At 40.3% G+C, this 12,722-nt stretch overlaps 4 protein-coding genes across 6 annotated transcripts; 2 read left to right on the top strand and 2 right to left on the bottom strand.

Annotated features, from left to right (window-relative positions):
• Positions 1-398: 398 nt before the first annotated feature.
• Positions 399-4,080, top strand: LOC129584544 (uncharacterized). The gene is made up of 13 exons (XM_055476740.1): positions 399-471; positions 655-743; positions 810-883; positions 958-1,165; positions 1,253-1,354; positions 1,842-1,900; positions 1,963-2,064; positions 2,140-2,209; positions 2,605-2,857; positions 2,928-3,083; positions 3,149-3,234; positions 3,467-3,562; positions 3,631-4,080. The coding sequence occupies exons 1-13, from the start codon at positions 402-404 to the stop codon at positions 3,754-3,756; spliced, it is 1,491 nt and encodes a 496-aa protein (XP_055332715.1). The 5' UTR covers positions 399-401; the 3' UTR covers positions 3,757-4,080.
• A 517-nt stretch (positions 4,081-4,597) lies between these two features.
• Positions 4,598-6,638, top strand: LOC129584525 (uncharacterized). The gene is made up of 5 exons (XM_055476715.1): positions 4,598-4,848; positions 5,091-5,176; positions 5,495-5,598; positions 5,669-5,770; positions 6,031-6,638. Exons 1-4 carry the CDS (start codon positions 4,707-4,709, stop codon positions 5,757-5,759), a joined length of 423 nt encoding a protein of 140 aa, XP_055332690.1. The 5' UTR covers positions 4,598-4,706; the 3' UTR covers positions 5,760-5,770; positions 6,031-6,638.
• LOC129584523 (beta-glucuronidase-like) lies at positions 5,704-9,871 on the bottom strand. Of its 3 annotated transcripts, none has more exons than XM_055476714.1 (13): positions 9,581-9,871; positions 9,231-9,413; positions 9,015-9,140; positions 8,846-8,895; positions 8,337-8,485; positions 7,796-7,986; positions 7,548-7,691; positions 7,277-7,449; positions 6,971-7,114; positions 6,733-6,820; positions 6,450-6,626; positions 6,253-6,391; positions 5,704-6,188 (listed from the first exon to the last, which is right to left on the bottom strand). In XM_055476714.1, exons 1-13 carry the CDS (start codon positions 9,791-9,793, stop codon positions 5,989-5,991), a joined length of 1,977 nt encoding a protein of 658 aa, XP_055332689.1. In that variant the 5' UTR covers positions 9,794-9,871; the 3' UTR covers positions 5,704-5,988. The 3 variants fall into 3 exon arrangements, with proteins under 3 accessions (XP_055332689.1, XP_055332687.1, XP_055332688.1); XM_055476712.1 differs by having other exon boundaries at positions 5,705-6,188; positions 7,772-7,986; XM_055476713.1 differs by having other exon boundaries at positions 5,705-6,188; positions 7,772-7,983.
• Positions 9,872-10,076: 205 nt separating this feature from the next.
• On the bottom strand, positions 10,077-12,242 carry LOC129584691 (protein AAR2 homolog). Its single transcript, XM_055476980.1, has 2 exons — positions 11,802-12,242; positions 10,077-11,420 (listed from the first exon to the last, which is right to left on the bottom strand). The coding sequence occupies exons 1-2, from the start codon at positions 12,128-12,130 to the stop codon at positions 10,499-10,501; spliced, it is 1,251 nt and encodes a 416-aa protein (XP_055332955.1). The 5' UTR covers positions 12,131-12,242; the 3' UTR covers positions 10,077-10,498.
• Between the last annotated feature and the right edge of the window lie 480 nt (positions 12,243-12,722).

Genomic DNA, 12,722 nt, shown 5'->3' with positions numbered 1-12,722 from the left:
CCGTTCTTTGCTTACTCCTCTTTTCTGGATAGCTGATTCAGGTTTATAAATTTCCTCCTCAGTCTTTTTATATCAAATATTCAATAACTAACTTCACTTTCAGTAAGATTTTCAGTTCATAAATCGCGAAAAGCAACATTTGACAGCCTGGATTCAACCGGATATAGTTAAATCTGTCTCACTCACCCTGTGCTGATCGCTCGTTCGGCAACGCACCGAAATACCCTAACGAAAACAATGCTGTATTAACTTGCAAGTCTACAAGCAAAAATAGAGCTTAACCATCGATTTTTACAGCTCAGTAATTTTTGTCCATTTTATTTAGTTTGAATTTATCGATTAAACGTTAGTTTGATTCCTTAATTTAGTTACACGCTTGACTGCGTGCAACTTCTTCAAAAATGAAGAAAGTGGTATTGTTATGTGTTGGAAGTTTTAACCCCATCACGTTTATGCACATTCGTATGTTTGGTAGGTAACGCTACACGATAGCGGGTGCAGGTTTGCTGCTTTGATACTGCTTACGGCGTTAGTGGACCGGAAGCGTTAATTCTGGGATTACGCAGCTAATCCGTAGGGATTTTTCCGTGGATTTACTTGCAAATTCGACCATAAATTTTGAACGAGTGAATTGATAGTAAATTTCGCTTGCAGTTTTGGCTAAAGAGTACCTGTATAACAAACTCCAATGGCAAGTTCTCGGCGGATTAGTATCCCCTGTCCACGATGCATATCGCAAGAAAGTAAATGATTAATGCCAGTTCTGTTATCCTTATTACCGACCATACATTAAAAATTGTATACAACAGGGTCTGGTGTCCGCCGAACACCGTGTGAACATGGTGAAAATTTCCCTGAATGACTACAAAGTGCCTTGGATCAAGTCAGTTCCATGATGCGATTTTGCGTGTGTTTCTTTGGTAGTTCTAATTAATCTCGCAATATCGCACACGGTAGGTTGTCCGAATGGGAAACCAAGCAGGTGGACTGGCAGCGGACCCTGGAATCATTAGAATACCATCGGCAGATGGTGAATAGTCAGCCAGAAGAATGGTTTCCCGAACTCGCAGGTGGCAGTGAGAAGCAAGACATCCAAGTGATGCTACTATGTGGCAGCGATGTGCTGCAGTCGTTTTCCGTGCCCGGATTATGGAGTGAATCGCAAGTCAGTATGCAACCACAGACCGATTGTAGCATTTAGGCTTCAGAGATGTTTATGGTAGGTTTATTTTTAATTCTTTGTGTGTTTCAGGTGGATACTATTCTGAATAACCACGGCGTGGTGTGCGTCACCCGGGCCGGAAGTGCAGTCGAGGATGTCATTCGCTGCTCTCCCCGCTTATCGAAAGCTCGCGTGAGTAATTACTGTTTTATTTCTAGATTTATTTCCTAATAATTCACCATCCGCTAATTCGCGGGTGGACGAGCTCGACAGCGCCATTGTTAATAGCGTCGTTTCCATAACTGAATACAGTTCTTTTTACGTAGATTTGAAAATTTGTAAAATTAAATTTAAAAATTGATGATTTAAGTTATACAACAAGAATTCGACTTACGTTCATAATATTGAAGTAACTTTTTTTATTTCACAGGCGTATTGTGTGTGCGGTTATTGTACAGTACTCTTAGTATGGATGATTGCAATTTGCTTGTTTCCTCATATGTATATAGTTTTAAACTTCAAAATACGGATATGCGTACTTCGTCTTACTTCCATTGAATTTTGCAGTTTGATTTGAAATCTGTTTTTGATAACGGCATGTTATTGCGTGGTTACTCAATACTGTGTCCTTGTTATTGTTTTCTGTCGCCTTCAATCTGTACCGGAACATTTGTTGCAGGATAGTGTCATAATTGTGCCGGAATGGTTTGAGAACAACGTATCGTCGACATCGATTCGGTTAGTTGAGTTTTTATGGGTTATAGTTGGATTTTGGTAGTTAGCTATCTTTTAATTTGAAGGAATGCGGTTCAAGAAGGGCGCTGCATCGGCATGTTGGTGACCATGTCGGTTGTGGATTATATTCGAGAACACAGACTGTATTTGGACGACGAAACCCAGCCGTAAGTGTCACTGTAAAAGTGCACTTGCATTGACACTGCTAGTTGTCTTGCATGTTTTGCATTTTTTGTATTTAGGAAGACCTTGCCCGTCTTATTTATGTTCAAAGCTATCAGTTCTGTTGGCCATGGGGATGCGTACGAGCAGGTAAAGCGTCCCATATATTCTTTAACAGTTACAGTTAGCTATAAAGACGGCCTATGGCTAATTGGAAACAGTCTCTTTAATCCCGAGTACTCGTACAGTGTGAGACAAACCAAACGGAAGGATTACGTTAGTAATGATTTAAATGCTATAATACGACCAGATAGAACCAAGAGAGTTATAACAGATAAAGCCTGTTATGTAACTTATTTAATTTATCCGCTTCCTCCAGTGGAAACTGTGCCTACAGCAAAATAGGCACCAGTTGACTTTCCTTTCGTTTGGTCTAAAACGCAGAAGAGACTCTAATTATTTGCAGTGGTAATGTTGAATTACACGAGATGTAAAAGGTTGAAGAGAATAAGAGCATGTTAATTTTCGTGGTCTTTGTTGAACAGGCTTTGAAAGAGGCCGGGTGGAACGTAGTTCAGATTCCCGTGATAAACTTCCAATATTTGGGCGTGCCGGAATTGCAAAATGCCCTTTTCAGACCGGAACAGTATTCCGGATTAATATTAACCAGTCCACGCGGAGTGGAAGCTCTAGCATTGGCAGCAAAAGGCAACGAAAACGCTTGGAAGGATACGCACTGTCCAGCCTGGAATACGAAATCCGTTTATGCCATCGGCGAAGGCACTGCCGCAGTCGCGAGTAAGTGCTCAGTCAAGACCTTTTTTCCTACGAGTAGGAATTGTGAAGTGACCAGGCAGTTTTGCATTAGGAGCACTTGGATTAGTTCCTACCGAAACCGAAGCCGGCAGTGAAAAAGCTTTAGGTGAAATAATAGCTGGCAGAAAGGAGCAACATACTGAACGTCTTTTGTTTCCTTGTGGCAACCTTCGATTGGAATCTTTGAGAAATATTCTGGATGAAAAAGGTGGCGCTAAATTGTATTAAAATTCTACTGTTTTATGTGGCCACCTGTAATATTAATTGTTTTAGGAATATTTGTGGAATATATTGAGTCCTATGAAACATCCGCTCATCCGCAGCTCGTATCGCTAGTCCAGCAAGCGCTGCAATCACAGGTTAAAATGTCTGTAATGTGCATATGCTCACAATTAGTTGCACAGGAAAGCAGAAGCAAATGTCTGAAAACGTGCAAAATCTATCGAACACATAGTATTTATTGGGTCGTGTACGTACGCATATTAACGATACTTTGAGAGCGCTGTTGTGAAAACAGGAGCAACAAAAATCTTAATCGAAACATCTTAAAGTAAAATACAAGTATGTTACCCAATTTTGGCTATGATGTAGGGATTTCCGGATGCAGTATTGTTCTTCAGTCCATCAGGAATCCAGTTTATGGATGAAATTTTGCGACAGGAGTCGCTGGCCTTCAAGCAAACTAAGGTTAGTTTTGGACAGTCGATACTGATTTCGCATACTGTTAGAAAAAAACTCATCTCTGATGTTCGTAGTATGCGGCCATTGGTCCGACAACTGCGGAAGCGATGCGCACTCTAGGATATGCAGTGGACGCTGTGGCCGAGAAGCCGGAGCCGCAGAGCGCGGTCAAGGCCTTAGCCGCCTGCCGACCAAAATAGACGGGAACGGTGCATACTGATCTTGTCTTCGATTGATGAACGGATCTTGTCTTCGATTGATGCACTGCCGAAGTGTGTGGAGTTCCTGGATCGCAGTGGATCAACTGTGGATGTATGTGATGTGTAACAGTTGGTAATAAATGGTGACAGTGTCGTACGCTGCAGTTTCCATCTTCTGTTTTTTTGTATGGACTGACGAAATAAATAAAATATAATACAAGTTTTTATGTTTAAAAACCTGCACTTGGAAATTGGTTTTGAGTTGCATTGATTTGTCATTAAACTGCGCGATTTGACACTACGTGATGCCACAGCTTATTACTGTTGGTCAATTTCACCGCCGCACGTTGAAACGCAAAAATAAACTACGAGTAAGCTATTACAGGCGAAAAAGCAGGAGACAATGACATCGGAAAGTTTTCGCTGCAGCGCCATTAGATTGCTGCACTTAATGGTTGATTTTGTGAAGTTGTCAAATCCTGCAAAAAACGAGAATGCTGGAATAATTGGAACAGATTGGCGGAGCTGCGGAAGTGGGAATCGTAGACTATGTGTGAAAAGTAAAACCGTGAAAATTAAAATATATACCTACTCACTCTATGTACAGATATATAGGGAACCGTACAAATATTCAATATTATCGATCGGCTCCGCGATTTCTGGTTGTAATACTCAATATGTTATATTGTGTACTGTACTTACAGGTTAGCCATCAGATGCTAAGTTTGTAAGTAAGTACCTGACGTGACCGTTATATCGATCAAGAAAGCAACAACGTACGTTAAAAGTCTCCTTATTGGAAAAGGGAAGCATATTTCCGTGTAACTACAGAGTACAGAAATAAAAATATTAATGACTAACCGACAAAATCTGAAGTTATCTCTACAGATACAAATTACAATCTCTACAAACTCTTCACTCGTTAATCAAATCCCGTTTTGCTATTCAAAATGAATGGTTTAAGCGAGGAAGCCGATAACACTGTTAAATTCGGCCTGCATTTTAACTCATCTCTGGAGATTGCGCTTGTCAGCTCAAACATTTCCTCGGACTCCAAAAATGTTGTGGAACGATCGCAGCAATATATTGACGGTAAAAACAATAAAAAGGCATAATTTATCTTAATCGATGATGTCTGTTCACAATTTACATTTTGGCCAGCTAATTTATTGCTTGCCGTCTGCCGGCATGTCTGAAAATATTCCGTTACGGTTGCGCTCGCAATTTATGCTGCAAATTATGGTGTTGGCATGGTTTCCATATTATTTCATTATTACATTGTAATCGTTTTTCATTGAGCATCTTCGTAAATTTATGACAACTCTTTGGTGAAGGAATTCGGGAGTTGCTGAGTCGATCCAATGATATCATTGAAATGGCGAAGGAATCCGTCGAAACGGTGGAGAAACAACGAAATAACGTAAGAATTGTCGCAGTATACACTCTGTAAACAGAAGAAATATTAATAAATAATAACTCTTGTAAATTGATTTACCTAACCTTGGGTCAGTACCGCGTCACGTTCAGTGTAAGCACGTTGTAGGGTTACCACATGACATACCGTAGAGCTGTTGGTGTATATACTTACAATACAGCATATTATGCGCATTACAGTAATTATTACGGGAATGATGTTATGATTGTGTCTTTGATGATTTTATAGTAGTTGGGTAGTGTTTCGATTTCACTTGCTAGTAAGAATATCGTACAAGTGTGAATGATTTTGATTTTTTAACAGGTATTTTCTGCAAAACAATTGTTATCAGCACTGGAAGAGGGTCTTTCTCCTGAAAGGAAACGCATCGAAGCATCAATCAAAAAAATCAAGGGCGACTACGAGATGTGCGCAAATATTTTACTGGTGAATTGTAACATTACTGTATTTTGCTGAAACTTTTTGTGGTGGTTTTAGGAAACGACAAGAGCTGGAAAGGCTGCTAGAACAAGAAGCCACAATACAAAAACAAATTAATGAAATTATTGAGCCGCCAAGGGTGGGCTAGAATTTACACAAGTAGGTTAATATGATTAGTTTTATTCTGTTTTGATAAATACAGAGTACATCATGCAAGGCAAGGTATAAACAGCAATGGCATATCTACATATTCACATAACCGTATGTAATTCCGAGACATTGTACAAGTGTGTATACTGCAATATTTGTGATAATTTCGGTTACATTATTAGTGAACGGTAGTTGTCCAGGTGGATTATCGTCTTGTAAAATTATGTTTACTCAATCCATTTCACAACTTCCTCGTATTTCCAAATCAGGTGCTCATCAACAGAGCGTGGAGCAAGATCAACCTGGACCATCCGATCGATATCCATTGCGAGTTTCCAGTAGCGGTGGCGAAGAAAATGTGCAGCCGTTTTTGGTTGACGCTCCCTGGTAAAAACGCCTTTCCGGTTGCCCCAGACACGGTTTACCTCTGTGTGGATCAATTGACGATTCAACACGGTTAGCTGGTGACAGTTATTTTAATACGCAAGTACCTTGGTCAGTCATGAAATCAGCAAAATTCCATACCATTTCGCCGGTTAGAATCTGATCTTGGCGGAGTTGATCGAACACACCATGATATTGCGCCATGAATTCTGTCTGGTACTCCTCGGAAAACATTGAGGATGGATTCTGGAAAATCACAAAGATTTGCATAATTGTGACAACTATTTATGTGTAAAATTTTCACCGTATGCAGTCCTGTGATTGTGTCGGCGCCGTATTCCGTGATAATCACTGGCTTCGTAAAACGACTGGCCCACAGTTTAATATCGCGCGATAACTGATATGGTATGAGCTGCAGTTTTCCTGGATCACTGTACCATGCGAAGTAGTGGTTAATGCATAAGATGTCTACCAGACCAGCCTAATAAATATAACAGGCAGTATTTTTTGATTGTCTCCGCTCTCCAGCATCCAGAAAAAAACGTTAGAGTAATTCCGGCAGTAATACGGAAATCTGCATTGTGTACCGCTTTGTCCAGAGAAGCATTGCTGCCACCAATTACAAAAGTAACCGGTCGCGTTGCATCCAGTGATTTTGTAAGGTTGATAACAGTGCTGCAATTGTATAGTTCACTAAACCGCTACCATATACTTATGCGATCAACGAAAATCAACAGAATAACGGATAAATTATCTAAATGATTAAGTAGAATTTTACTAGTACCAAACAGAAAACGTTTCGGTGAACAACGAAATGTCTCTCACCGAAAGTAAAATTCGCTGCCCTTGTCGTAGGATTTTGGTTCATTCGCTACTGACCACATAATCACAGACGGATGGTTACGATCTCGTTGAATCAGCTCGGTCATGACCTTTAGATGATGTTTGAGGGTTTCATTTGGGAATTCGCTGCAAAAAATAAATCAAAAATATCACGCAAGCTGCGAGTGGTATATTTCGCAGACCAGTTCGCTGTGATAAGAGTTTGCTTAATTGTCGCGGAAGTTATATATATCGCAGTTATAAAACTATAAGTAGGTACAAATTCATGTGCCATTTTTAAGCGCTTACTGTAAACCGACAGCTGGACTTTCGTTAATAACAACAATCCCATGTTCGTCGGCATAATCTAGAACTTCTTCCGCGTATGGATAATGCGACGTACGAAAGCTATTTGCACCACTCCATTGCAGCAGATTGAAGTCTTTAATCATTACCGGCAAGTTGAATCCTCGGCCGAATATCTGATAAAAATATAAATTAACTACCCAATACCGCATATCCACGGATATTTCGGGAATAAAAGTATTTAGGATCTGTGGAAATTTGTGCGGTTAAATACATGAAAATCTTCGTGCTTCCCAAAACCGCGGAAGTAAAAGAAGCGATTGTTAATGTACATTCCGTCGTGACCAACTCTGACAGTCCGCAGTCCAAATTTTTGCCTGTAAACGTCAACGATTTCTTCGTCAACCGATAACTCAACCTGGAAATTAAGAAAAAGTGATGTTGATTCATATTGTTTTATGCGGTCATTAGTCGTTAAATACCGCAAACAAGTAGTACTTTCAATGTGTACAGGTAACCGACGTTTGCATCCATTGTAAATGGCCACCATAAGCGTGCGTGTGCAATCACAAGTTCGCCCGTACACTCCGACAACCGGGCTACCACGTTTGCATGGGCGTCCAACATCTGTACTGCACATGTTGCCGACTTCCTTGTTATTTTATTGTCCGCTTCGCTCTCACTGTAGCAGACATTAAACCGAACGAGACCTGCTGAAAAACCGTTCCCAAATTAAACGTTGTACCGCGGTATCTTAAAAGGGACCGAAATATGCAAAGTGGAATGAGAAATATACATCGAGTCTACATAAACACGAAGAAACCAATATTAAAGTCAGAAATATCACATAACAGTAACAAAGAAGCGGTTTTGACTCTACTTTTCCTAAATAACGTGTACCTCACAACTACCGTAACTGAAACAACTTCGGTTAGAACATAAATTATTCCAGTGAAGTGTTGTATGAAATATAGTAGTGGTTATTTTTTGTTATTTATTGATTTATTAACTGCATTATAACCTTTGATTTAAATGAGGCATATCCTCGAATTAGTGAACTTACTTGGCTCAAGACCTTCTTTTGCGGTGGTGACAATAAATATATCGGAAATATAGTGCAGCGGGGTGGTGTAAAGTTTGACGGAACGGTGAATGCCCGCGTAATTGAAAAAGTCAAAAATGAGCTGCTGATAAAAGTAACCAGGAGGATAACTAAAATCACAATGCAATTAATTTTGTTTTCATTTCCTGAAATACGCTTTCCATGATCATGAATTCCACCGTAACGTACTACACTGGCAAAGTAACTTGCGATAAAAAACTGGATTGACTTGCTCAAACGCATCCGTCTGTCGGAGTGACCGCAAAGAACGGTACGTAGCCATTGCTTTTAAGTATTTTATAATATTTGTATTTCATAAAATGTTTTTAGATAACTTTTAGATATGCCTGAACACTTTGCATGCACACTTTATCCGGCACACAAACTATTATATATATAAACTAATAACATTATTATGTAAGTACAAATTTTGAACTAATCTTACGTAACTGCGTTTGTTTAGTCAATACCTGTCTGGATTATTTGGGTATACTACGCGTCCACAAGGAAGAGTGAAGGGCTGAGGAAACCGAACAACGGAACAATAAACAAAACAGTATCAAACGTTGTATTATGTGTACTGTATAGTACAATTACGAATATTTCATGTGCACTTTTTCATGCAACACATACTCCTACCGTTAATGTATTATTGACCGCCACGGTAATTCGATTAATAGAGGTCCAGTTCAGCGCTCGCTGCACTTCCGCTTCAAAGGGCAGATGTCCCCCTTCGTGCTCGATTACAAACAGGCCATTTATCCACTGTAACATAGTCACTTTATTTGTTATTTACTGTGCAAAAAATATGGCTACGCCTGTAATATGCGCACAATATAAGACACAATTACGTACAACGCGTGCAAAATAATGGACGCTCTCAAAACGTATGACGACCCTTTCTTTCTTGAATGACCAATGGAAAGGGACAAAAAACTGGCGTTCGTACCATACCCAACCAACATGGTCGCGAAGAGTACGGTCTTGAGAAATGTCGTTATACGAAGACGGTACCGGCATTTTTATACAGCTTTTTGTCTGAAATGATCCACAAAATCAGCTTTTACAGAAATATTTTTAGAGTTTGATTGGGCTTGATACTTGCTCAAAACTGTATTAATGTTTGGATGGCGAAAAACAGCAAAGTAAAAAACTGATTGCAAAGGAAACATCGCAACTGTGTGTATACTGTATTAAGTGCATACCATCGGCGGACAAAATGAAGTCCGATACCATTGTTCAGCAAATCCGACTTCGGGGTTTAACATGTCCGCTTTTCTAAAATTCCATAATCCATCCAAAATCGTCGCATCTCTTGTTTCGGTTTCCTGTACTTTAAGAGCAAGTAAAGACACAATTCTCACTGTCAGCAGTAACACCACCACGCCGATGTTTTTACAGTTACTACTGCTCCACATAGTGATCGGATTTTTGTAATTCCCATGTAATTCTCCCGTAAAATATATTAGCCGAATAACTTATAATTACCGACGATTTTTCAGCTCGTGCATATGGTTTATTTACAAGGTAGCTGCAATATTTAAGCGCGCATGGATGCAGAACGCATCATGTTGTGATTGTTATCAGCTCCAAAGGTCAATAACAATATGCTTGTCATCTTCGCAGTGCGATCATTTTGAGATTTCGCGCTTGTTATGCCCAGTTTCTCTGCCATACTAGAAAGTTAGGAACTGCATACGATCTTAACTTTTATCGTATATTGACGATAACTCATCTGCGCATGTTCAAAAATTACGCCGGTCCAAAGTTTTAAATAAATCATAAAAAGGTCATGGTAATTTTACTCCCATCGAATTCAGAAGATGTTGACAGCGTACAGAATCTACAGATACTGTACGATACAAGTACCGGCCGAAATTTGACGAATCGAACGATTCTTAAAATTCCGAACTGCTACTGTTGCAGTGCAACATTTTGTCTCGAACGGCTTTAAGCTTTACTTTTTCCGGTCCAAACCAATAAATCGGTTTACAAAAGGTAAGTAAGAACGGTTTAAAAGATGGAATAACCTTCACCAGTTCGATACTGCGATCCATTTTTCTAATTTGTTCCATCATACAAAAAACGATACAACAACTGAAAAATCTCTTTCCGCCAACAGCTTATAAATCAACCACCACCGGCGCGTCTTCATTGGATTCCATACTGAAATCCCATTTGAACATTTTCTGCAAATACTTTCTAAATTGTCCCGCTCTGCTGCGTAATCGCTCGTCCACACCGTCCGCATGTTCGGCAATGGCGAAAAACGACTGCAGCGTATTGGTCAAGAAATTCTCCTGAGAAACGACATCCACAAAAAAATCTTTGGGTATCTCCTGCACTTGAAAATACAGCAATCCAATCACATCCAGAAAAAAATCCGGACGATCAAGCATCGCTTTTTCACACTGCGACAGGAGAGCGACAATATTCTTCCACTGTTCAAAGGCATCGTAAACTTGCCCCACCAAGAAACAAACGAAGGCGAACTGCACCTCACCCAGCACTTCCGCCGGACTGCCATGCAGTTCATCCGCAATCCAGTGATCGAGGAAGACGCTTTTGTCCATGTTCATGCTAGTTATGTCGCTGGGCTGTGCGCCACGGCACAATCGTTTGGTTGACAAGTCGGAAAATCGTATCCGCGTTTCTTCGGAGACTTTCATCTCCGGTAATGTAGCCTTCGTCCGTTTCCGGGAAGGACTTTCGGATCGTGATAAACAGACATATGGTTGCGATTCTAGCTGCTGTACGGCGAAAATACATCCGTTCGGTCCAGTGGGAACTAATCGAAGCAGCGTAATATCGGTTATCCATCGAGACATGGAGATCCAGCGCTTGTAGGTGTCATACGGATAGGCACCCAGGAATGGATCAAGATTTTGCAGACTGGACGCATAGCGTTCGCTTTCTTCTGCGCAAACAGGAAGGGTATCCAATCCTTCATTTTTGCGATCCCATCGCTTCACGACCACTTCTTTTCGTTTGAAATCATGAAAAAATCCTGTTCGGGGTGCAGTCACGTTATGCTTGCTCACGGCACTGTAAAAGTAAGAAAATAAGAAACGAAAATAAGGGGACAGCCGTAAAGGGATAATTTGTACTCTTTTGGCGCAGCTTTACTCGCACCGGTTTGGATGAACCATCAAATCGTTAGCGGACACGATACTGTACTGTTTTTGTACTCGTAAAATATCCGCTTCTCCAGAATACAGATATTCCTCACGAAAATTAAGCAGAAGCTGGGAAAATTTGGAAATTAAGTGAGGACACTCCTATCACTGTGTCTGTATGTATGATGTACTAGTGTATTAACAACTAACAATCAAATTATGGAACTTATCAAAGGAATAGAGTAAATCAAACTGCTAAGAGCAAATGATGGCAATCATTTTCCAATATTAAGTTACGATTCTTACGAACCTGTAGTGAACAAAATGTATCCCTGGCGGAATCATTTTAACTCCTTTAAATTTTTCTCCGACATTCCACGAAGAGACGTCAATTCCGAATTCTGTTTTCTCAGGCACATCCAAGAATATGAGAAAAGCTCCCTCTTCGAACAAGCACCGCGCCGTCTCAGGATCCATTTTGGTGGAATTGATGGAACCAGAAGACTGCGCTGTTGAATTTGCTTTCCGTGAGGAAATATCTTCAATCCGACCAAATTTAGAATAGAACTTCATATGGCTCAAATCAGTGCTGTCAAGTTGTTCTTCGACCGGTCCTTCAATCTCTTTCGCGGACGCCATGATTTTGTGATGTTGAACAGTCTTAAAATCACCGAGCACAAAGTAGTAGACTAATAATTTATTTTTAACAAATGTTAAAAACAGCTGGAAGTTTTGGAAAAGGAAAACTCATATCAAAACAAAACGACCGACAGCCAAATGCATACTGCGTATTTGGCAATACCAGCCGCGCTTTCAGGCGGTTGCCTTCTGTACGTTGCCACCGGAAGTCCGGATTTGTTGACTATTAGAGTTAGATTATCCTTCCCGGATTTGATTAGTCGAAATAATTGACCCTATCTCTTACATAAATCTTCCTTAAATAACTAATCCTAATATGTTTTTATCACGTTTCTTTTGCAACGCCAAGTGGACTAACATACCAATCTCACGTGCATTAAAATATCGAAAGTGCTATGCGCCCGGAAAAATTCCGGGCGCATAGTTAATTTGCTATGCGCCCGGAAAATTTCCTGGCGCGTAGTTAAGTTGGTCCAGTGTCCGAGAAAAAGGAAGACCACCTGGCACCGGCCTCGGGTTTTATCAGACGCAAGGGTCACAAGCGGCCGGAACACCAACCGAGCCTCCAGTCAAGCATATGTCTAAAAGAAGG

This window comes from Paramacrobiotus metropolitanus, unplaced genomic scaffold, assembly GCF_019649055.1.
Source record: "Paramacrobiotus metropolitanus isolate TYO unplaced genomic scaffold, Prichtersi_v1.0 Parri_scaffold0000014, whole genome shotgun sequence".
NCBI lineage: Eukaryota > Metazoa > Tardigrada > Eutardigrada > Parachela > Macrobiotidae > Paramacrobiotus > Paramacrobiotus metropolitanus.
The sequence above is the reverse complement of the archived record's forward strand: the minus strand, read 5'-3'. Positions and strand labels throughout refer to the sequence as shown.